The sequence below is a fragment of the Labeo rohita genome, chromosome 14, assembly GCF_022985175.1.
Source record: "Labeo rohita strain BAU-BD-2019 chromosome 14, IGBB_LRoh.1.0, whole genome shotgun sequence".
Taxonomy (NCBI): domain Eukaryota; kingdom Metazoa; phylum Chordata; class Actinopteri; order Cypriniformes; family Cyprinidae; genus Labeo; species Labeo rohita.
Window position 1 is genome coordinate 8,984,147 of NC_066882.1, and position 24,164 is coordinate 9,008,310.

The following is a 24,164-nucleotide window of genomic DNA, read 5'->3' on the forward strand; positions in this document are numbered from 1 at the left end:
TTAATGAAATGTAAATGCTTATCTTCACTCAAGAACAAACACCACAGAGTTCATTTTACTGTTTATTTACAAGAAGTGAGAAAATGTACAGTTTCTTACATGGGCTACTAGTGCAAATCCGACACTCTTGGTAAATTAGAAAAATGAAGATTAGCTTAAATGGATACTGCATGACAGCATCACATCCACATGGTTGGAGAAGCAATTTAATGTGAAAAACGGCACTTTAATGGAACTTAAGAAAACGAGCAAAATAACCATGCATCTGGGGTGCAACAGACACAAAGTAGTGAACACAGAAAAAAGCAACACACGCTCAATGCCAACTTGTAATATTCTTAATCACTGTGTACTTTCAAACAATTACTGCTGACAAACTAGCACACAGTGTCAATAGGCAATACCCTAAACAACAGTATGAACTGCTTTATTAAAAGAACAAACCACTTGCACTTGATAAAAAAGGGCCGTTTCCAACATTTTCAAACTGGTTTTAAAACATCAGGTTTTCCAAGTGCAGTTATAAAGGCATGTTTCTGGAACATCTAGGCTTTCCATACAAGACAATACATCATCCATCGTTAATGTCCTCGCCGTTTAATTTGGAACGACACGTTAAGCGGCATTCGGTATGACACTTTTTGCAGAGACACAAATTGATCTCTGAATTCAAACAAGGTTACTCAAACTTGGATTCATACTGAAAACAGCAACCAACATGTTAATACCCAAAACAAAATCAGCCCACAGTGTAGGAGCAACTTATAAAACCAAAGAAATAAGATGACAAAAACGAGGGCAGGCCAAATAAAAGCAAGTAACCCTAGCAACAATATTTTGTTAGACTAAGGTTTATCCTTATCCAGGATAAGGTTCTGCATGAAGAGGGAGACCACAACACAACAGCACTCTAATCTGGCAACAGCTACAGAACAGACAATTCTACCGAGTACGTGGAGAATGATTCAAAACATGATGTGTTTTATTTTATTCTTTGCAAGGTGGTTTTCCTCTTGTTGGCGAGGCGGACTATTGTTCGTATGTGAACTGTAAGGAGGGTCAACAGTCACGCCAGCTCTGTTCCACAATGGCCGACACACGCTTCTCATACTCTCTCTTGTTTTCCTGATACAGCTGAGCTGCCTGGCTGTTGGCAGGGCTGTTTGGGTTCGGCTCATCCAGTAGAGACTGTGACAATGAAAGGTGTGTTAATAACCCCATCAAAAAAGGAACAGAAAAATCATGCTAATTAAAACATTTAGTCTCAGGGGTCCAGCACATTTTCCATTTCAAAGTTCCATACTTTTCCAGACTTCTCTGTAGATTTTCAGACCATATTGTGAAAAATAAATGATTAAGAGTGTAATGATTAATGGTTAAATTCACAATATTGAATTCACAGTTTGATACTCCCCCAATACTACAAAATAGTGTTGTCACAGTACCAAAATTTCAATAGTCAGAACCAATAAAATTTCACAGCTTTCAGTTTTCATTAAGGTTAAATTCACAGTATGGAATTTACAATTTCATACCTTCCCAATATGACAAACTATTGTTGTCACAGTACCAACATTTCAGTGGTTGGTACCAATAAAATTAAACAGTTTACAGGTACAAAATTAAAAACTATTTTCAGCATGTAGCCTTCAAATATTTTTCAATTGGGTAAACATTGTTTCATAAAAATTGTAATAAAATTAGGAACCAAGAAATGTATTATACAGAACAAGTCTATTAGTCTGAATTCACACTGCAAAATATATTTTGACATATTAGATTTTTTTTGTCCCATCCACTGCTGTGATCACGGAGACAATAATTGCAATTTCAGATTCAGTTCTGCATTTACATATTCGCACTAGAGCTGTCACTTACAATTATTTTTGTAATCGAGTAATCGGTTGATTATTCTGATGATTAATTGAGTAATTGGGTGATATTTTTTTATGGTAATAAAAGTAGACCCAAGCAAAACAATAGATTTGTTTTTTTAATGACTTTAATGACAAAAGGTGGAACATTTCCAGTAAATTTCAGAAACATTTCAGAAATTTTGGATCTTTCCAGGATTTGTTGGAATGTTCTGTGAATTTCTGGAATTTTTTTTCACCCCTTATATATATATATATATATATATATATATATATATATATATATATATATATATATATATATAAAATAGCAATGAGGTAATAATACATGGTTCAAATAAAATCTAAAAAGCAAGTAATCAAGTGTTTTTTTGTTTTTGTTTTTTCAGAACAAAACAAAGTACATAAGGTAATAAAACAATCTTTTTTTTTCTTTTTTTTTTTAACACTTTACACTTTGTTTAATATTAACTAAACATTTAAGTCCAATGTCCACTTTATCTTTAATATTTTGTCACTACTTTGTGATAGAAATGCTACAGCCAGTGTCATTTCTTGAATAAGAACATGTGAGCATCAAAACATGCAAACTCAGAGCAAGGTCTGAACTTTTATTTTGAAGTTGCAATGAACAGTTAGCATATTTAGAAAGATAATGATGAATTCTCCAGTGTTGGCATACATTTATAAAAGATTTACCTTATAAATCTTATAGAACAGTGCTCACTGTTTCCAGATGAACGTTACAACTAAGACTCACAGCATATGCAAAGACAACGTTGAGACAGTTTGCGCATGTAAATGATAACCATTCGTGTTGAGCAGCATTTATTGCGAATGAAGCCGCTCTCAAATGCACATAACCTACACGCATATAAATTAGTGTTGCACAATAGAACGGTACTAAAAAAGGTATCTTGATATCCTGCTTTTAAAAACTGTACGATTCCACATTTTACTGGAACTTTAAGAATGCATTTTCGTAAGAGCCGTATTTACTATGATAATCGTGAAGCAAAACATGGGCACGGAATCGCAGGATCCAGTCATAAAAACGGAATTTACTGTATAACGTGGAATATTACAGAATTTGCCCAGAATTTTGTTGTAGTATCGGTTCAGTAATAGTATCTTTTTCAGATTTTTTTAGTCAGGTATCGTATCTAAGTAAAGATTTTTGTGACCACATCAATATAAATACAGCACATCATAATCCCGCAGAACATATTAACTGAATTTATTTAACTGAATTGCAGCCTTTCTGAATTCAAAATAGCACTATGCTTTATTATGATCTTTAAATAATTGTAATATTTTGTGCAGCCCTAGAAAACGGTCTAATAATGGTATTCATGGATCTTCGTCTGTGGAATGCGCCACGTTCTATATTTTGCTGGTTAATCGACACCAGCAAAATGCAATAGAGGAGTACTCAAATTTAATCAAGACAATGTGACAGCCCTAGTTTGTGCTCTTGCAATGAGTAGTTCTACACTGCACAATGAAATCATCTTATTTGCATTTGTTTACATTTTGTTAGTTATAATGAAAGCTCACTGAACTTTAAAGCATGTGTTGAATAAATACTCTATCGTTTTAAGCAGTATTGAGCAGATTCTCACTCATATAAACACATCTGATTGGTCAGAGTGCTCACATGTACCACCGGTCAAGCAGAATGGCTGGTGTCATTACAATTTTTAAATTTCAGTATTGACTTGGCACCGAAATAGAAACAGGAATAATAAAAGCTCTGCCTTTTTATCTTTAGAAATTCTCAATGTTATGTTTTAGCAAACAGAATGGGGCAATAGTCTGGAAAAACAAACATTTTTCAATATTTTCTTTTTTCCTTACTTATCCAGATGTGGAAATGTGTAGGAACCCTGTAGTTTGTGCAAAAATCTGAAAAAAGTGTAGATATGTCATACCTGTATTGAGGTTAAAATTGAAGAAACATCATATGTTGGACTCCAGCGATTCTGAAGAATGTCCAAACATATACTACCATCTGCATAAACTGAGCATGAAGAAATACAAATAGATTTTATGGTCCACCAACAAACAACTTAATTCTAGCATGTGATACATTTACAAAATTATACTTTATAGCAATCTAAAGTCCAATGATTTTGTAAACGCAATAGTGCAATCTTAGAAAAAAAAACTTACCATTAGGGTGAAACATTTTCGAAACAAACCGGACTGTAGGAGGTTTATTTGGATATTCTTCTGTAAATTCTATTGTGAGTTTGAAAGTTCCTATGACAAACAGAAAAAAATAAGCAAAACCTTTTGCCACATGTGAACAAAAAAAGAATCATGCAATGCCAAATACCAGTACACAATTACAAAGTAGCACATATAACCAATCCAAAACTCAATCCTTACTCAGCTGTTTACATTATGATATATTAATCTGATCAAAAGTGACAGTGAAGACATTTATAATGTTACACAATTTGATTAAAATATGAAAATACTATAATTTTACGAAATATTTTTAAAATACAGCATTGTACTAAAATCGGGTCAGTAACTTATTTAAAATACTTTTATTCAGCAAGGACACATTAAATTGACCAAATGTGACAGACAAAAAATTAAAAAAATTCAAATAAATGCTGTCCTTTGAACTTTATATTTATCCAAAACTAAATAAATAAGCAAGCATATATATTAAAGAGCACTGATTTTTAGCACTGATAATAAAAACGTTTATTGAGCAGCATATTTAAATGATTTTTGAAGTATTGTGTGATACTGAAGACGAGTAATGATGTTTAAAATTCAGCTTGCATCAGAAATAAATTACATTTTACAATATATTAAAATAAAAAATAATAATAATTTGCAATATTACTGTGTTAACTCTATTTGAAGAGTTCAGATACAAAAGCCTCTAAATCCATCTGACGTCTTTTTTTAAAAAATGCATTTTTATCAGGCTCCGATGTGTAGATTTCTATGTAAGTAACGGTACTTCTGCTTGGGCTGAGGCTGAGATTTTAGCGAGTTTGAAGTAAAAGTATTTGTGACCCTGGACCATAAAACCAGTCATAAGTGTCAATTTTTCAAAACTGAGCTTTATGCATCATCTGAAAGCTGAATAAATAAGCTTTCCATGTATGTATGGTTTGTTATGATATAAGAATATTTGGCCGAGATACAACTATTTCAGTATATGGAATCTGAAGGTTGCAAAAAAAAAAAAAAAAAAAAAAAATATTGAGAAAATTGCCTTTGAAGTTGTCCAAATTAAGTTCTTAGCAATGCATATTACTAATCAAAAATTAAGTTTTGATATATTTACAGTAGGAAATTTACAAAATATCTTCATGGAACATGATCTTTACTTAATTTCCTAATGATTTTTGGCATAAAAGAAAAATTTTGACCCATACAATGTATTTTTGCCTAGTGCTACACATATACCCCAGCGACTTAAGACTGGTTTTGTAGTCCAGGGTCACATTTGATGGACGTATAATATGTGTCAAGAGCATTCACGCAGTATCATTATCTCATATTTGACCGAGATGGCTTTGAAGGGTTTTTGCATCTGAACTCTTAATTCATTTATCAAATAAATGCAACCTAGGTAAGTAAAACATCCCTTTTTAACTGACCCTAATCTTCTGAAGCCATTTCTTGCATTAAAACTGAAAAATTATTCCAAAATAAACATATAACAGCTTGTGTTTTTTTTTAACTTACCATCTTCAAAGGGTGTTCCTTCAGGGCTGCAAACAGAAGAAATGGGTCAACATGTCAGGTTACACAAAACACTTGGCATGACAGCAAGAAACAAAGCCAAAATCACTGGGCAAAGTGCAGCAGACCTGCGCATTACTGTAATCCAAAAATAACAAGGCACACAGTCTACGGATATGACATTATAACCTGTTTCCTTCACCACAACAACACAACACAACACACAGCTCTATTCAGGACACCGTCACTTCAAAGATCAAATAACCAGCACCTCTTATGGGGGACCACTGGCCATCTGGCCTATTTAAAACTGCTTATATTACCGCTAACAAGCTGTCATCTCACAGACTTTGAATAGCTAGAGATAAATAAAATTGTCAGTTTACAGCTCATAGGTGTCAAAAAAGGCAAATAATACAAACCCAAAAATGACAGCGTTCCAGACCATGATGTTGTTTTCCGACGGGGCTCCGCTAACTCCTGCTGGTGGATCCTCCTGGAGACTGAAAAACAAGTTGCCCGGAGAAGTTACATTACATATACAACACCTACATTACGACAACACTAAATACCGGACAGATAACATCCAAATACATGATCGGAGACGGATACAGACATTAATAAATGACTATTGTGAGGAAAAAGTCGCCATGTTAAAGCCTGAGAGCAACCGGCGTTCAAAAAGCTACCGAGGGCCTTTAGCATTTTCTGTGTCGCTTACCGTTTAAAATCTCTCATCAGACGCCGTCTTGCTGGGGTTGACATGGTTTAATTGAATAGCCAAGACGTAAACATAAGGTATCGACGTTGTTACTTTGAATTAGGTTCAGTTATTTCAGTTCAACGGACGTCGCTTTCGTCGATTCGGTGAAATATCGGCGTTAGCCGTTCGCTTGCTTGGATCCTCCTGCCTGTTTTCTCTACTAAGCCCGTTTCTCTGGGACTGGACCATACCAACATAAAGTGGGGGAGGAAGAACGCCTCGATAAAACAAAAGTGTGCCCGTTCACACAAATGTTAACCTATTCGTGATTTAGAAATTATTACATACCAATATATGTGACTGGCTTTATTAATTAGCGTTATTTAGATTAATGATAAATACAGATATGGTTAAAGCCGTTTAGAGGAAACCCTTCAAACACATACAGTTGTAACAAACTAGCATAGTTACGTCATGGGTTTGACAGACATGGTAAGTACAGAATTTAATTTTGACTGTATACATTGGAAGAAAGCATGGTTACTTCCTGAAAAATTTTGCATTTCTAATAAAATCAGAGAGATACATTTTAAGATTCTGCATAATGTCTACCCAACAAACTCCCAAATTACTTCTTTTTCTTGATATTTCTAATTTATGTGTATTCTGTAAAGTTGAGGAAGAAACTTTACTTCATTTATTTTATCATTGCGATCAGGTGAAATTTCTTTGGGAGAACTTAAGATGTTATCTATCTTCCTTTATAAAATTTGATTTAAAATTTACGCTAAAAGAAATATTTCTATATTTTTCTAGTAGTGACCATGCTACTGAACTTGTTAATTTTTTTGTTTTGCATTGTAAAATTTTTTATTCATAAATCCAAATTTCTTAATATGTTACCTAGATTTGATGTCTTTCTCGCAGAGATTTTGCTTATTGTTCAGTCTCTTAAACTTATTGATGATAATAAGAACAAGAAGTTTCTTAAGGCATATAAGGATCTTTTTCCTACTGATTGAGGTGGGGTTTTTTTTTGTTTTTGTTTTTTTTTTCTTTTCTTTCCTTCTTTTATGTTATTGTATTGCTATGCAGTGCTGTTTATTGCTGTTTTCCTTTTTGTCTTGCAATAATAAAAAAAAAAAAAAAAAAAAAAAGAATTTAATTTTGATATTAATTGGAAAACGACCTGGTCAAATCCTTATAAATTTTGTATTTTGAATAAAGTTAAAGAGGTGCATTTCAAAATACTTCACAAAATTTACCCATGTAAATTAGCTCTTTCTAAATTTATGGACATTGACAATACTTGTTGTTTCTGTAATGCACATGAGGAAGATTTGTGTCATTTGTTTTATGATTGTGATTTGTCTCTAAGATTTTGGTCTGATGTTAGTGCCTTTCTATTTCTGCAAAGAAATGTCAACTATATGCTTTCTTTAAAATATGTGATTTGTACTTATTCACACAAAAGTAAAATGATTGAGTATGTTGTTAACTTTTACATTTTACAAGGTAAAGGTTATATTCATAAACAGAAATTTGCGAAATGCATACCAAAGTGTAATTTATTTTTATCAGAAATGGAGATTTTGAAAAAGTCTCTAATGCAAATTAATAATAAAAAGAATGTCATATTGTTAGATTTCATGGAGAAATTATTTTCTGATATAGCTCCCTCGCTGCAACTGTTGAATATGTCCTAAGGAAAAAGGAAGAAAATGTTAACTATTGTTTAGTTGTTTCAATGGTTTTTGTTTTGTTTTATGTTTATATATATATATTTTTTTATTTGTTTACTTTATTTTATTTTATCTTTTATTTACTTTTTTTTTAATCTATTTGTTTCTCTCCCTTTAGAACTGTTTTACTGTATAAGATTGCTTTAATATTTGGTGTATCTGGATTTACTTGTTAATGTTTTTGTAATGTTCAATCTTTTTTCTTGAATTAAAAAAAAATACAGAATTTAATTTTATTATTCTCTCTGTATACCCTTTTTCTACTTGTTGTGAGATGTATATATTTGTTTTAATATGTACATAATTGCAAAATAAAAAAAATTAAAAAACCCGCCAAAAACGACGCCAGCAAACGGTAAGGTTTAATTGTAAAACCTGTTCATTTTCTAATTTACTGCACATGAAGAGACTTACTGATGAACATGCAAAAACAAACAAACAAAAAATACAGAATTTAATATTTAAACTCAAAGATAACTTAAAAATATGTGTGACACAATGTTATTAATATTACAATTTACTAACGTGCATAAATTAAATAACTCGCAGATAGTAGTAAAATATATTTATTGTCATTATTATTCAAATACATTCCTCACAGACCCTGTATTGATTACGTCTTGTTGTAAAATGATCAGTATCACAATGACTTTTCTGTTTTGTCCTGAGTAACCTGTGCTGTTTATTAAAACAGAAAATCAGTTATTCACAGTGTATAATTTTAAGGTACAAAAACAAAGTTAACTTACATATACAGTGATCATTTTTTAAAATATTAGTTAAAAATGTACACCCATGATATTGTGGCATTGTGAAACACAATCACAGTCCATTTGTTTAAATGCTACATTTAATTTAGGTTAGCATTTTTGTTTAATAAAACATCAATAAATCTTGAGTGTTCATGTTGGTCAAAGTGAAAGTGAAAGGCTGAGCTCTCTGAGGTATATCACAATGCATTCTTGAAGAATATTAACTTAAAATGTTAAATAATGCACATTTAAAAACATTAGACAAGTTGCAATAAAAAAAGATCTTCTTTCTATTATGAAACAAAATCCTTCACAGTTAGATTAGGTATTGCACTGAAGGCAGGCTCTCCAGGTAGGAACTGGCCTAGAATGTATGACAGCAGCATCTATGGACACAAACACAAAGAATATAAATGTTAATATGGATATATATACATGTTTCAAAATGGATTTTAATTGCACAATAATGTTGAGTCCTCACATAAACCAGTTTCTTGTTTTCCTCTGTGTCCTGGAAGATCTTGAAGATAGTTTCGACTTCAGTCTTCTTGAGGATTAGCAAGTTTGAATCTAAAACCACAACAACAATTACTGGATACTGGATGAAAGAATCATTTTTAAAAAATGAGGGCGAAGACTAAGGCATGGGAAAATATCGCACGTACATTTTGAACTAATAAGCTGCAAAGCCTTATCCTTGGTCTCGTGTTTGTCCTCACTGTCACTTGGCGGCTGGATGGGAGCGTTTCCATCTGGCCATATCTTCTCCCGGAAATTGTCAATGTAGGATGCAATCTGAGCTTCGGTGGGATGCATCCTTTTTAAAAAGTTGTTTATTTTCCTGCATGGGAAGAAAGCTTAGGCTTATCTTCTCATCTACAGCTATATATTTGGTGTCTGAATAGATATGAAATGGGATACTTACTTTTTTAACAAAGGCTGGACTGGTTTTAGAATGGCATCAACAATGTTAACGAGGACTGAGTTACCTGAAGATGGCAAAGACAAACATTGAATGACTTCAGTTTGAGTTCTTGGCAATCAAGCCAAACAAAAGAAGGGGGTTACATCATACCAGTTATTTCCTTAAGTAACTCAAATACAGCTTTGGTGGCCTCAACTTGCTCCCAGTTGTTCTGGGGTTCCTTTTTCTGAGCCTGAGGCTGATTAGTCATTTCTTCCTTGAGTTGTCCTGTTTTCTCTTTTACTTTCAGCTGTTGTGATCCATTTGACTTTTTTTGGGCTAACTTTTCTTTCTTGTTTGTTTTGCCCACAGACTGAGTATTTCTACAGCCTTCGACTGAGTCAGACTGTATGCCCTCAGTGTGGTTCACAGCTGAGCTTGAGATATCATTGGAATGTCCTGAAGGACTGACTAGTTTTGACCTGTTAACAAAGATATCTAAACTCTCAGCAAGACTCTCCTGTCCATCTGAAATCACATCCTGTTCATCAGAGTTTTGAACTTCCATATCTGGTTCTTTACGTCTGAAAGTGTCAGTCTCTTCACGAGGTTTACCGATCGTAAACCGAGCGTTTGTAGCCATTGGCACTTCTACAGCACCCCCCTTTGGCTCTTCATCCATGTCGATGCAGGCTGGCTGTATTATTGGTCCACTGTGATGTAATGAGACTCCTGATTCATCAAGTTTATCATCTCCTCTCAGGTTATGGGACTGGGAAAAAAACATAGTATCACCAGAGGGTGGCAGTATTCTCAGTAATTTACATTATGTTGAAGCTAAAGATACAGTTGAGGTCAAAAAAAGTTAATTATTTTACCAAAATAAGAAGGATCACACAAAAATGCATGTTATGTTTTGTTTAGTACTGACCTGAATAAGATATTTCACATAAAAGACATTTACTTATAATCCGTAAGAAAAAATAATAGTTGAATTTATAAAAATGACCCTGTTCAAAAGTTTACATACGCTTGATTCTTAACACTGTGTTGTTACCTGAATGACCCACAGCTGTTTTTTTTTTTTTTTGTTTAGTGATAGTTGTTAATGAGTCCCTTGTTTGTCCTGAACAGTTAAACTGCTTGCTGTTCTTCAGAAAAACAATTTTTTTGGTTTTTCAGCATTTTTGTGTATTTGTACCCTTACCAACAATGAATGTATGATTTTGAGATCAGTCTTTTCACACTGAGGACAACTGAGGGATTCATATGCAACTATTACAGAACGTTCAAACCCTCACTGATGCTTCAAAAGGGAAAACGGTGCATTAAGAGCTGGGGGGTGAAAACTTTTGAACAGAATGAAGATGTGTACATTTTTCTTATTTTGGCTAAATATCATATTTTTTAATTTAGTACTGCCCTTCAGAAGCTACAGAAAATACTTACATGTTTCTCAGAAGACAAAATATGTTAAATTTACCCTGATTTTTAAATTCAATAAGTTTTCACCCATCAGCTTTTAATGCACTGTGTTTCCTTCTGAAGCATCAGTGAGCGTTTGGACCTTCTGTAATAGTTGCATATGATCTCAAAATCATGCAGTCATTGTTGGAAAGGGTTCATATACACAAAAATGCTAAAAAACCAAAGAACTTGTGGGACCTGAAAGATTTTTCCCTTTTTTCTCAAAATTGCATTAATTTCTTTTCTTTTGAACAGTGGTGTATTATCAGATTAAGCTATTAATTTATTGACATAAAATCATAAAACAGTTTTTACCCCATCCTCATCTTGGCCAGGAGTGAGGAAACTTGCTAGTCCATTCAGAAAACTCCAGACGCCTCCCTCATGTTCCTTATCACTCAGCAGCTGTGCAATGGGACACAAGAACTGGAATACAGGCTGAGTGTGACAAAGCTGTGCATCAGAAACCAGCTCCTGAAGAGAAATGAGAGGAAAACATTTATTTCTACTGGCAACCCTTCTTAAATTCAAGATAGTGTGTGACAGCTTACTTGTAAAAAGTGCTCCAAGGCTGATCTAACTTCTTCTGCACCAGCATCATCAAGATCCTTCTTTGTTTTCTCTACTATTGCAGATACAGAGGGTAAAGTGGAAGTATCCTTAAAAATGACAGAAAAAAAGCTTTTAAAAGCAAGCATTACAAATATTAATCAAGTAAATGTAAGTAAGGAATAATTAACGATGGGCCGTTGAATTCTGAAATAATGCACACCCAAGGTGGTGATGCGGCCACCATCACGTGATATATTTCAAGGCATTCGTCCGGTTTTTGTCCTTAAAACGCTAATGTGAGTAGGATTAATTCCTTACGCAGCTCATCCAATGCCACTGGTGCTAATTTTAAAAATGTTAACGTGTGTGTGAGCGTCTGTAAGGGAGAGAGAGTAGGAGAAACAGAGTATGTGCCTTCCGTACATAATAAAACGTAATTTTGTGGCAAAAACGTAAATAATCTGTCGTTTTTATCCTGTTGTTTACTGTATTTATTTGTTTGGCCAGTGCCGTTGTGGGTTTTCGTTATTTTGTTGTTTAGGCTGTAAGGAGCTTTTAAATAAATGAAATCTTGTGGCGAAGTGATATGGATACGTAATGCGGTCAAGAGCTGCCTGGAACCACGTTCGCCGTGCGTTACTCTGAAAGTAATTGCACACCTTAGAACGCTCGTCAGCCAATCAGATTCAAGCATTCAACGGCCCCGTAGTATAATACAAAATAATACATGTTTCAACAGAACCAATTCACTGAAGATTCCTCACCATTTCATTTCTCACCTGCCAGAGGCTGTGAAAATTAAGTATTTCTGACTGGGTCCTTTTCACATCCCAATTGAGATTCTCAGGGTTATTTCTCTCCTCCAGGTGAACCGTGAAACTCAGCTCTTCGTTTTCCTTCTGAACCTAAGACAATGTTTTTTTTTTTTTTAATTATTCAACTCAACTTGTCTTGCACGTTGATTAGCTTTCTTGTTTTAAAATATGCCTCACATTTGTAACACGGACTGCCCACTTGCCCACCCGCCACATCTCATAGGAAAGCCTAAACTCCATCATATCCTCTTGGACGCATGTTGTTAGGTAAACATCCGATTCACTGTCCTTTTAAAAGAAAGCACAGACAAACTTAGTCACACTGAAAACTTTATAAATCAATGGAATATGAACACGTGCTGGCGTCTTCCATACACAATCCGAGTCAAAGGCGCTTCTCATGGAGCCCTCTCTGCTGCTTGCATCATCGTCTTCAATAACAGCAGATCTTCGTGAAGCTAAAGCCTTCTGTAAAAGCTCTTGCTCCTTCTTCTTTTTATGTTGTTTCTTTTTGGCTTTCTTTGACTTGACCTTATCAACAAATTTAGAAAATCGTTCTTTGATCCTACTGCCTGCTTAGATAACAGTGAAAAAGGTAATTAAATTTCACTTTATTACATTATTTATGTACACTTCCTGCTCATAAATCACATTATAAGATGAAAGAGAAAGATACATTACCCTTCTTTTTTTCTTTTGTGTCTTCAGACCGACTGTCCTCTGCTTCATCTGTCAATCTGTGACATTTTTGGAAATCAGGATGAGCTAAATGTAATAAGTATGCTTAAACTATGTTCTTGAGATGACTTACACTTCTGCTTCTTCACTTCCCATGGAAGACGGTGTGCCTTCCCTATCTGAGTGTAGCAGGTTTTCTGTTGAACTTTTAGAGGTTACTCTACCCAGCTGCAAAACCACCATCTGATTCAGGTTGTCTGGATTACAGAGGGATGTCACAAGCACATCAAGAGCTAGAGATGACAACAGGAATAAAAAAAAAATCAGTGTATTAGTAGAAAATACACAATACAATTAATATAACAAAAATGTAAAAAAAAAAAAAAAATGTATCACAGTTTCACAAAATCAGAAAAACAGAATGATTTCTAAAGGATCATGACACTGAAGACTGGAGTAATGATGCTAAAAATTCAGTTTTGCATATTTAAGAGTTTTAAATTGTATAGTGTATACTAATATTAGACAATAATATGTTTTTACTGCATTACTAAACCTTCTGGGCCTTAACACCTCCCTTTGCAACTGGATCTTGGACTTTTTAACTGGAAGACCTCAGTCAGTCTGTGTCGGCCACAACACCTCAAGCACTACCACACTGAGCACAGGTGCCCCACAGGGCTGTGTTCTCAGCCCGCTGCTTTTCATGCTGCTGACCCACGACTGCACTGCCAAGTTCAGCTCCAACCACATCATCAAGTTTGCTGATGACACAACGGTGGTAGGTCTCATCAGCAACAACGATGAAACACACTACAGAGAGTAAGTGGCACAACTGGTTGAATGGTGTGGTGCAAACAACCTGTCCCTCAATGTGAGTAAGACAAAGGAGGCTGTGATGGACTTCAGGAGGAACTCTGTTGACCACCCCCCCACTGCCCATCGACAGCTCGGCTGTGGAGAGAGTCAGCAGCACCAAATTCCTGGGGGTGCACATCATGGAGGATCTCACCTGGACCACCAACACCATGTCACTCTCCAAGAAGGCACAACAGCGCCTACACCTTCTCCGCCGGCTGAAAAGAGCAAGTCTCCCTCCACCCATCCTCACCACATTCTACAGGGGAACCACTGAGAGTGTGCTGACCAGCTGCATCACTGTCTGGTACGGGAACTGCAGTGCTGCTGACCGCAAGACCCTACAACGGACAGTGAACACAGCTGCAAAGATCATCGGTGCCCGTCTCCCCTCCCTTCTGGACATTTTCCTTGCACGATGCTCAGGTAAAGCCACCAGTATCGTGGAGGACCCCACCCACCCCTCCCATCATCTCTTCCAGCTCCTGCCATCAGGAAGACGCTACAGGAGCATCAGAGCCCGCTCTGCAAGACTGCTTAACAGCTTTTTCCCCCAGGCTGTGAGAGCCCTCAATTCCAACCACCTCACCCCCCTCTGAAACATTATCCACAATGTAAACTGTTGAAAAACTCAAAACACAATTTTTGGAATTCTGAGTGTGCTACACACAGGTGAGTGGGCTGGACAAACCACCTGTAGTAACGCAATCTTTCATCTCTATATGCACCAGACACTTTCCTATAAACACTACATATACACAGAAAACATTGTGCACCTCTGAGTGTGCTACCTACAGGTGCGTGGGCTAGACAAACCACCTGTAGAAACACTCTTTTCTCTCTATGCACCAGACACTTTCTTATTAACACTTATTAACGTTACAAGGACCTAATAAGGACTTACAAATGTTTACTTGTCAACGCACCACAAATCATTTTGCACTATTTGCATCATAACCTTTAAATACCTCTTCTGCACATTATCATGCACAGTTATTATGTAAACTACTTGTATAGTCTGTCTTAGGTTATGTGTATGTATAGTCAATTATTTATAGTATATGTATAGTTACATGTATAGGTTTAAAAAATTGTTTCTACGTCTAGTGTATTTATGTTCATATTTATGTTTATTTATGTAGCACCGTGGTCCTGCGAGACACAACATTTCGTTCCACTGTATGTCCACACATGTAGCGGAATGACAATAAGACTTGACTTGACTTGACTTGACATTATGATCAGATAAAAGCAGCCTCGAAGATGAAAGACAGTAAAGGCAACACCACCAACAATCAAGATTTGGTATACAAAAAAGTTCTTGATAACAAAATATCCTTACTGATTTACAATTAATTCTATAAAGCAAATTTCACTTTTTCAATTTATTTTAATTTTTTCCATTTATAATAAATATGATGTTGGAGGCGGCCAGAGAAAGGATTCCCTTATTGTCGCCATAACCATTGTAGACAAAGTGAAGATTTGTTGTACTGATTTGCATGACTATTGAGGGACACAAAAATGCAGATGAACAAGTTTGTACAAGCAGTAAAAGCATGTTGAGACAATCCTAGAAAACTGAGTGACAAAGAAATGTTTGTTTCACAGATACTGTCCTAAACATAACAATGAATGCTATAAATGTTGATGCCAGATAGCTGATGAATGTTCCGATCATTAGAAAGATCGTTAGAAGGTATTTAGCACAAAGGTCAGTAGGACTAACCTTTTGTAGCAACGATCTCAGTCAAGACACACTGGTAGAGTTTTGCTTCCCAGAGGTACTCAGGAAAAAGGTTTCGCACCAGAGCTTGAGAGAAGGTTCTGAGGACTGCCATTTCCTCAGACCTTGAACTGAACGCTGGAGAACTGAAACGAGTAAACAAATGAGCAAGACAGTTTTCATAGTGACTCATTTCACTAGCAGCATTCCAAACTGCATCAGGTGATCAGCCATATGATGGAAAGTCCATGAGTACTGGCAAAAATGCACTGACGTCAAGAATCGTAAAACCTACAGTGCCTTGCGAAAGTATTCATACCCCTTTATTTTTTTTCATGTTTTGATATGTTGCAGCCTTACATTAAACTGCTTTAAATTATTTTTTCCCCACATCAATCTACACTCCATACACCATAATGACAAAGTAAAAATAACTGATCTTTTAAAATTTCTTAAAATTAAAAACTGAAATAAGTACATTGCATAAGTATTCATACCCCTAACTCAGTACTTAGCTAAAAACAACTTTACAGCCTCAAGTCTTTTTGGGTATGATACGATAAGCTTTGTACATTTGCATTTGGCAATTACCTGCCATTTTTCTCACCTCTTCACCTCTCAAACTCTGTCAGCTTGGATGGGGCAGAAACACATTTTGAGGTTTCTCCAAAAATATTTGATTGGGTTCAAGCCCAGGCTGTGGCTGGGCCACTCAAGGACATTCACAGAGTTGTCTATGCATAAAGCCACTCTTGCTGTGTACTTGCTGTGTGCTCTATGCATAAAGCCACTCTTGCTGTGTGCTCAGGGTCATTTTCCTGTTGGATGGTTAACGTTCTGCCCAGTCTGAGGTTCTGAATGCTCTGGACTGGGTTTTCATTAAGGCTATTTCTATATTTCGCTGTTTTGAAAAAATTACTTTTTTCCATTTTTCTTTGACAGGACAGTGGAGATGAGACAGGAAGTAAGTGGGAGAGAGAGATAGGCGGTGTGGGATTGGGAAAGGTCCACGAGGCGGGATTGGAACTTGGGACACCCGAGGCGCAACTGCACCATATGTCGGCGCACTGTCCAAAAGGTTTTTTATTTTTAATAAATCTGCAAAGTTGTCACAAACCTGTTTTTTGCTTTGCCATTATGGTGTATGGAGTGTAGATTGATGTGGGGAAAAAAAGTCATTTAAAACAGTTTAACATAAGGCAGCAACAACAAAATGTGTAAATAAATTAAGGGGTATGAATACTTTCGCAAGGCACTGTAGTTTCTATGCTGATGGTTCTAAAATGGACCATGCATAAAATAGAAAAGGATGGAAAATGATAAAAAGATAGTGATACTCATCGGAACATTATACAATAGAGGCATACAAACATGCTCACCCATCTGACTGCTTTGCATTATGCAGGTGCTGAGTGAAGATCCTAATGCAACCCACACTGGTAACAGATAAATCAAAGTTCTTTGCTTTGCAAATTACTTTCTCGACAACAAGGTTAAACTCCTCCAGTAGTGCCCTATGAAGGGGCTGACTGTCGCCAAGTTCTGGAACCGTGTACCACGGCTGGACCAGGTGAACATAGGCACATTTAAACACTACAAAGACATTAAAAAATAAATGTAATCATGCACAACTTTAATGATCCCCTTGTAATATCATGCATGTCCCTATCACTTTTGGTGAGGAAATGAACAGGATATAAAGTTTCCCCACAGAGTTATGCCACACAAACCTATGAAACATTATCTGATCCTCAACTTCCTGTTCTATGTCATGTTTGCAACAAATGTCACAGTCATGTCATGAAAATAGCTTTAGCCACTATCTCTAGACACGCTTGAGAGGCACAATGCGGGTAAAGCTTGCGAACAACAAAATTATTATTTACCCTGGAGGAGCGACCTGTGTACATTTGTGTATTCCTTTGTCACAGACACCGCTCTGGTTGCATCAGTCTCATCAACGACACCAACACGGTGAGCTTCCTTTTTCTGAAACAAAAGGATTAAGGTGCAAGGGATTAAACTCCAGTCATTTCACTGATGATGTCTGATATCACAGTCATGAAATTAGGTCAGTAAGAAGAGCTTTTGCTTTCTGGGAGACCCTGCATACAGAAATAAGGAACAGAAAGTGATCTGAAGGTTTGGGTGTGAGAACTGCCCTCAATTCTATTGCCCTGCTGAAAAATCTGACTTATGCTGACTTTGTTTTGTGACACAGACAATGGTTTCTAGCTGATCTGCAATGGTTATTCACATTGTGTAAACTGGAAGACCATCTTAGAAAAAAAAGAAACCAGCTACCAGCTGGTCAGTCCAGTCCAGTCCAACAGGTTTTGGGAACATGACAGCTGGTCAGCCAGGTAAAGACCAGCTTGAACCAGCTAATGGAAACTTTAGAAACCAAATTCCAAAACATAACATTAGTAGGTAAGTTAGACTTTCCAGCAGGGCACTGTCAACAACTTTATGCACATGTTTAAAGTAATAATAATTATATTCTTAATGTTCTCAAATAGGAATAATCTGTGATTGTTACCTGTTGTTCTGTTTCGTCATGTGTAGCATCCGTCTGAGTGCTTGTTTCACGGTCTTGCTTTTTGAAAGGGAAATTTAAAAAGCATAAAAAACAAAAAAAGGCTTGCGTCCATATTTGTCCAAACTCTGAGAAGTACCAAACCAGTACAAATACAACGGCGAGGAAACACCGCCAAGCGTACATTGTTAAAAAGGTCCAGGTTCAGAAAGAAATTCCTTCGCATTAGATTGCTTCATTCGTCCACTTATACGCAACACTTTATCCCTCTCTTCTGCTTTCATCCAGACTGACGAGACTCATATTGAAAGCAGAACCGGAAGGTAAGTGTTTATGGTTTGAAGAATTTGCGATTGGTGCACTTGAAGATGTCGTAGTATTTGCCCTCCCTAGAGCTACATGCTTAATCTTTATTATAATCTGCTCCCTCTAGATAATAAATGTATTACCAACAGTGATTTCATGAACAAATAGTTCTCGTTCACTTTAATTTTACTGTAGGCAACTGTTTACCGCGTGGTAATAAAATGACACGAGTAAAGCACACACCATGCGATAACATTAACAATATGGTGAATTTATTGTATTTTAACTCATGCGTCTTTCTACAACCATCTTTGCCGCAGGGTGGCACACGTTGAGTACACTTTTCAATGTGTCTGTGCAAAACAGGTGGTGAGAATTTGTTCACTTATATTTTTGTTCAAGGTGACAAAAATGTAACATAACATTATTATATTTATTACGTAATTAATTAGTTACATTTATTATAGCACAGTCACACATTCTACCCGCCTTGTTAAGATGGAATATTGATGGAATCGGTGTTTTAAACAGATCTTTAAATAAACGAATCGCTGAACTTTACTTTCGCTTATGCCTTGTGCAGGCATACAAAATTAAAATGACGTGAGGACGTTATTACAGGTTTTTCTTTTACAGCCAGAATTGGTCCAAAGTCAGAGTTGGAAACGTCTTGGACAAAAAAAAAACTTTCTTCCCAAAAGTTGTATATATGCAAAATTTGTATAATATCCAAGGTACACGTCTAGGAATTGTGCATTTATTCTCATATTGTATTTTCAGAAAGTTCTGGAATATTTGTCCTCTCCCCAAATTTGTCACTACCGAAATACAGTAATATATAATTTAATTAGAAGGGTTATACAGACCTATTAAGATTTTGCTAACATCTACATTTTAATTATTATTTTTTTTCCAGAGGGTAAATCAATAACATTTAATTTTTTACAATATTTCAAGTGTAATTTATGAGATTTGTTGTATTTTTAATCAATTTATTCTTTGTAAAAGACAAAAAGTTGATCATTCAAAGTTAAGGATTCATTACTTTGAGTATACACTGCACCAAAAACTATCATAACATCTTTATTGATAATTCACTATACTTTATTTTTGACAAAACATCCCATGTTTCGGTAGTGACAGTAATGCTTTGATATCGACCACATCTCAGAATTTTAAACCCACATACTAAAACACCACAAGAACTAAAATACATACAAAAAATTGCATAACTGTATTAAAATGTTGTTTATTTTTTCCAAATAAAGGATTATGTGTTCATTTTTGTCACTACCGAAACAATGATGACAAGTTTTGGTCCTGACTGTTTTGGTAGTGACAAATTTGTGACCCTGGATCACAAAACCAGTCATAAGGGTCATTTTTTTCAAAATTGAGATTTAAACATTGTCTGAAAGCTGAATAAATAAGCTTTTCATTGGTGTATGGTTTGTTGTGACAATATTTGGCCGAGATACAACTATTTAAAAATCAGGAATCTGAGGGTGCAAAAAAATCAAAATACTGAGAAAATTGCCTTTAAAGTTCTGCAAATAATGTTCTTAACAATGCATATTACTAACCAAAAATTAAGTTTTTATACATTTACAGTAGGAATTTTACAAAATATCTTCATGGAACATGATCTTTACTTAATTTCCTAATGATTTTTGCCATAAAAGAAAAATCAATAATTTTGACCCATACAATGTATTTTTGGCCATTGCTACAAATAAACCCCAGCGACTTAAGACTGGTTTTGTGGTCCAGGGTCACATTTGTGCATTAACAGCCGAAAAAAAATCGATGATGTCACTATCGAAACTCCACCAAATGTTTCAGTCATTATTGTTTTGGTAGTGACAATTTTAGATACTTTTGAACCTAACTCAAAGATACTAATCAGCACACAGTTACCTAGCACAGTTTTGAACAATGGTACACATATAAAAAAAAATTATGTTAAATGGAATAGCTCCCAAAAAAGTGAAAAACACAGATTTTTTAGACTTTTGAACACATTAACTCAAAATGATAGGGCCTATCTACTCACCATGTAGCTATGAAAGAGAGTGACACATAAATATTTCCTGATCATAATTGTAGGAGTGTAGTTAAAATCAGTTTCAGCCAATGAACTAAAACAGGAGTGCCCAACCCTGTTCCTGGAGGTCGACTTTCCTGCAGAGTTTAGTTCCAACCCTAATCAAACACACCTGTCTGTAATTATCAAGTGCTCCTTGAGATCCTGATTAGCTGGTTCATGTGTGTTTGGTCAGGGTTGGAGCTGAACTCTGCAGGAAAGTCGATCTCCAGGACCAGGGTTGAGCACCCCTGAACTAAACCATACAGTTTCGGAAGTGACATGAAAATGCAGGACTTTTTTTAACATAAAGTTTCATAATTTCAAAGAAAACTTGAACTTCACTTTTTAAAAGAATCAAAAAGATCATTTTAAAAACAACAATGGAAAAAAAAAAAAAAATACAAAAATTATTTCAATATCATTTAGTTTAAATTTAGGGGTTAGGGTTCGGGACAGCCACCTCCCAATTGAAAGTACACAATAAATGATGGCTATTTATATATATGAAGAGTTCAGATGCAAAACCAGCTAAAAGCCATCTCGGTCAAAAATGAAATAATGATACTGAGTGAATGCTCCCGACACATAGTATATACATCCATCAAATACTTTTACTTCGAAATTGGTAAATTGCAGCCTCAGCCCAATCAGAATTACCAGTACTTACATAGAAACCTATACAAAGTAGCCAGAAAGAAAGGCTCATTTTAAAAAAATGTCAGATGGATTTAGAGGCTTTTGCATCTGAACTCTTCATATATATATATACTACTCACAATAAGTTAGGGATATTGTGAGAGACTCAGTGGATGTCATACATACGGTGTTTGTTTCACTTCAGACATTTTTAGGATAGGGAGGCAATTGTATTGGGGTGATAGACACACCTCATTTTGTGTTTTCCATGTAATGGTCTCATTGTGTACAGGTGTGCCTTATATTGGGGCCAATACCAAAAGACAACCCTTTTCAATGTGGCATCAATTTCAACATTCTGTGGGAATAAAAAGCTGGTACTGTCAGTAAGTCATTCCAAGTTCATCATTCAAACAGCCATGAACACACGACGTCACTTAACGGACGAGCAGCGCCACCTGGCCATGGCGCGCCTTCGGGTCGGTGGCAGGCAGTCAGATGTTGCTCGTGAACTTGTTGTCTTAAAGTGTCATCAGCAGACTTGCATCAAGACACAGAACTACTGGCAGAGTTCATGACAGACCCAGGAGTGGAGCCCCACAAGTGACAGACCGCAACGATGACCAGTACCTAAGGACCTATGCACTCAGACATCGTTATGCAACTGCCACACAGCTGCAGGCCCGTTTACGAGATGTGAGGGGTACTAGGGTTTCCAGACAAACCATTCGCAACCGACTCCACCGCTTTGGCTTGAATGCCAGACGACCGTTGCAGGTGACTCCACTGACACCAAGACGCCACCATGAACGTTGCACAAGACCATGTGACCTGGACAATGCAGCAGTGGTCTACCGTCCTGTTCACTGATGAGTGTCGGGTCACCTTGCACAGAAATGATGGTCGTCAGCGTTGCTGGAGAAGGCGAGGTGAGTGATACGCTGAGGTCAACATGGTCCCCAGGGTTTGCTTTGGTAGAGGAGGTGCAACAGTCTGGGCAGGCATCACCAGTCAGCGCAAAACAGATTTGGTTATTGTACATGGCTCAGTCACTGCACGTTCTTACCTAAGAGACATCATAGAACCCATCATCATCCCCCAATTCCACCAGCACACCCCCAACTTTCTGTTCATGGATGATAATGCTCCACCACATCGTGGCAGAATTGTCACAGCTCGACTTTAGGAAGTTGGAGTGCCTCATATGGTATGGCCATCAATGTCCCCTGACCTGAACCGCATAGAGCACGTCTGGGACCAGTTAAAGCAGAGACTGGATGATCGTACCCCACCCCCACGTGACCTGGCAGAACGCATTGCCTCAGAACAACATCATGAGGCTAGTCATTGCGGCACATGGTGGAAACACCCGCTACTGACATTGTCAGTTTTTATTATTTGGGGCTATCCTTGTTATTGTCTAAATTTTGGGGGTAATAAATATTAAACTAATGAAAATGGTGTTTCTTCTCATACATTATTAGTAATATCAAAGGGAACTTTTACTTATTTCATTAAAATTCAGAGCAAATAGGAAAAGCACTCATGTAAATAACAATATCTCTAACTTATTGTGAGTAGTATATATATATTAAGCTAACTAATATTTAAAATATTATTGTGGGTTTCAATAGGTAATAGAAGGATCTTAGTAAACATCTAACATTTGCATAGTTTTTAACGTGTTTTTTGGTTGTGGGACAGCAGTTTGGACCAATTCTGTAGAATGGCCCATATAGACTGTTGTCTTTCTCCGTAGTTTGAGTGTCCAGGTGATTGGAGAAGTGGTGCACGATTGTTTCGATTTCATTTCAATTCAGTGACACATTCACAAAACACAACTCTGCCACCTATTGGTGTAATCTTTAAGTCTACAGAAAGAACCACTGAACGAATAAGTGATAGATGAATGAATCTATTTGTGAACTGATTCGAGTAACTGATATAAATTAAAAGCTTCATCACTGCTAGGTTGTGTAGATCCTTCTTCTTTAGCAAAATCCGCGATCCAGTTCGCTGATGGATTCCTGTACAGGTTCATTCAGGCAGCAGGCATATGATTAAACCTCTACAATCACATGATGGAGTAGAGCACCCAGCCAATGCCGGTCAGAGATTAAACTCGTAAAAATAGAACCCTATGACTGAACCTGTACAAGTCATGTGATCTGCGAGTAGCGGCTGCCTGACATGCCAGCCAGCGCGAGTTTGAACCGCCTTCCCAGGATTACGTCACGTTCAGCCAGGGTGTCAGAACAAGTCTGACTCTTGTGTAATCGGCTCATTCTATTAACGCATGTAACACGAAGAATTAGAGAAATTTTGTAATGTGTTCTACTGAACTTGACATAGTTCTCATCTAGCAGTTAGGAAAGAGTTTATACGATGTGCACGCTTCATATCGTTGTTTATGAGTCGTGATACTAATGTTGCCAAATAAAACTAATTTAATCCCAAATGATTTATTAATGATACATGTATAGCTGTGATAGTATAGGGTGTCAAGCAGTCAAAAAGAGCTTTATCACGAACAGTTTAAGTATATAATGAAAGCATTTTCAAAGGAGTTCTTTCAACAATTCACTGAACCCAATCAGGAGGCCATGATGTCCAGATTGTATTATCACCACCATCCACTATTTATCCCTGCTGAACATCCTGTAATACCATACTCAGGAACTAGCCATGCTTGAAGTGAAGGTGATGCAAGGACAGATTAGCGTGCTAATTTACGACTAGCTTGATGCCTGCTAAGAGGTCAGCAAGGTTTTTAGCGTAAGAGGGCACGCACAGGCTGCCTTTTCCAACATACTGG

The 24,164-nt window shown here is 36.3% G+C and overlaps 2 protein-coding genes across 5 annotated transcripts; both read right to left on the reverse strand.

Annotated features, from left to right (window-relative positions):
- Positions 1–49: 49 nt before the first annotated feature.
- Positions 50–6,519, reverse strand: ube2a (ubiquitin-conjugating enzyme E2A (RAD6 homolog)). The gene is made up of 6 exons (XM_051127606.1): positions 6,310–6,519; positions 6,011–6,091; positions 5,592–5,617; positions 4,047–4,136; positions 3,806–3,894; positions 50–1,188 (listed from the first exon to the last, which is right to left on the reverse strand). The coding sequence occupies exons 1-6, from the start codon at positions 6,351–6,353 to the stop codon at positions 1,060–1,062; spliced, it is 459 nt and encodes a 152-aa protein (XP_050983563.1). The 5' UTR covers positions 6,354–6,519; the 3' UTR covers positions 50–1,059.
- A 2,070-nt stretch (positions 6,520–8,589) lies between these two features.
- Positions 8,590–20,771, reverse strand: si:rp71-46j2.7 (uncharacterized). 4 transcript variants are annotated; one of them, XM_051128235.1, is made up of 17 exons: positions 20,681–20,771; positions 18,325–18,381; positions 17,672–17,774; positions 17,165–17,378; positions 15,789–15,931; positions 13,335–13,494; positions 13,205–13,260; positions 12,899–13,095; positions 12,701–12,811; positions 12,473–12,613; positions 11,708–11,815; positions 11,472–11,630; positions 9,861–10,461; positions 9,711–9,774; positions 9,451–9,626; positions 9,267–9,355; positions 8,590–9,171 (listed from the first exon to the last, which is right to left on the reverse strand). In XM_051128235.1, the coding sequence occupies exons 1-17, from the start codon at positions 20,723–20,725 to the stop codon at positions 9,079–9,081; spliced, it is 2,517 nt and encodes an 838-aa protein (XP_050984192.1). In that variant the 5' UTR covers positions 20,726–20,771; the 3' UTR covers positions 8,590–9,078. The 4 variants fall into 4 exon arrangements, with proteins under 4 accessions (XP_050984192.1, XP_050984190.1, XP_050984191.1 ...); XM_051128233.1 differs by lacking the exon at positions 20,681–20,771 and having other exon boundaries at positions 18,325–19,037; XM_051128234.1 differs by lacking the exon at positions 20,681–20,771 and having other exon boundaries at positions 12,488–12,613; positions 18,325–19,034.
- Positions 20,772–24,164: the final 3,393 nt, after the last annotated feature.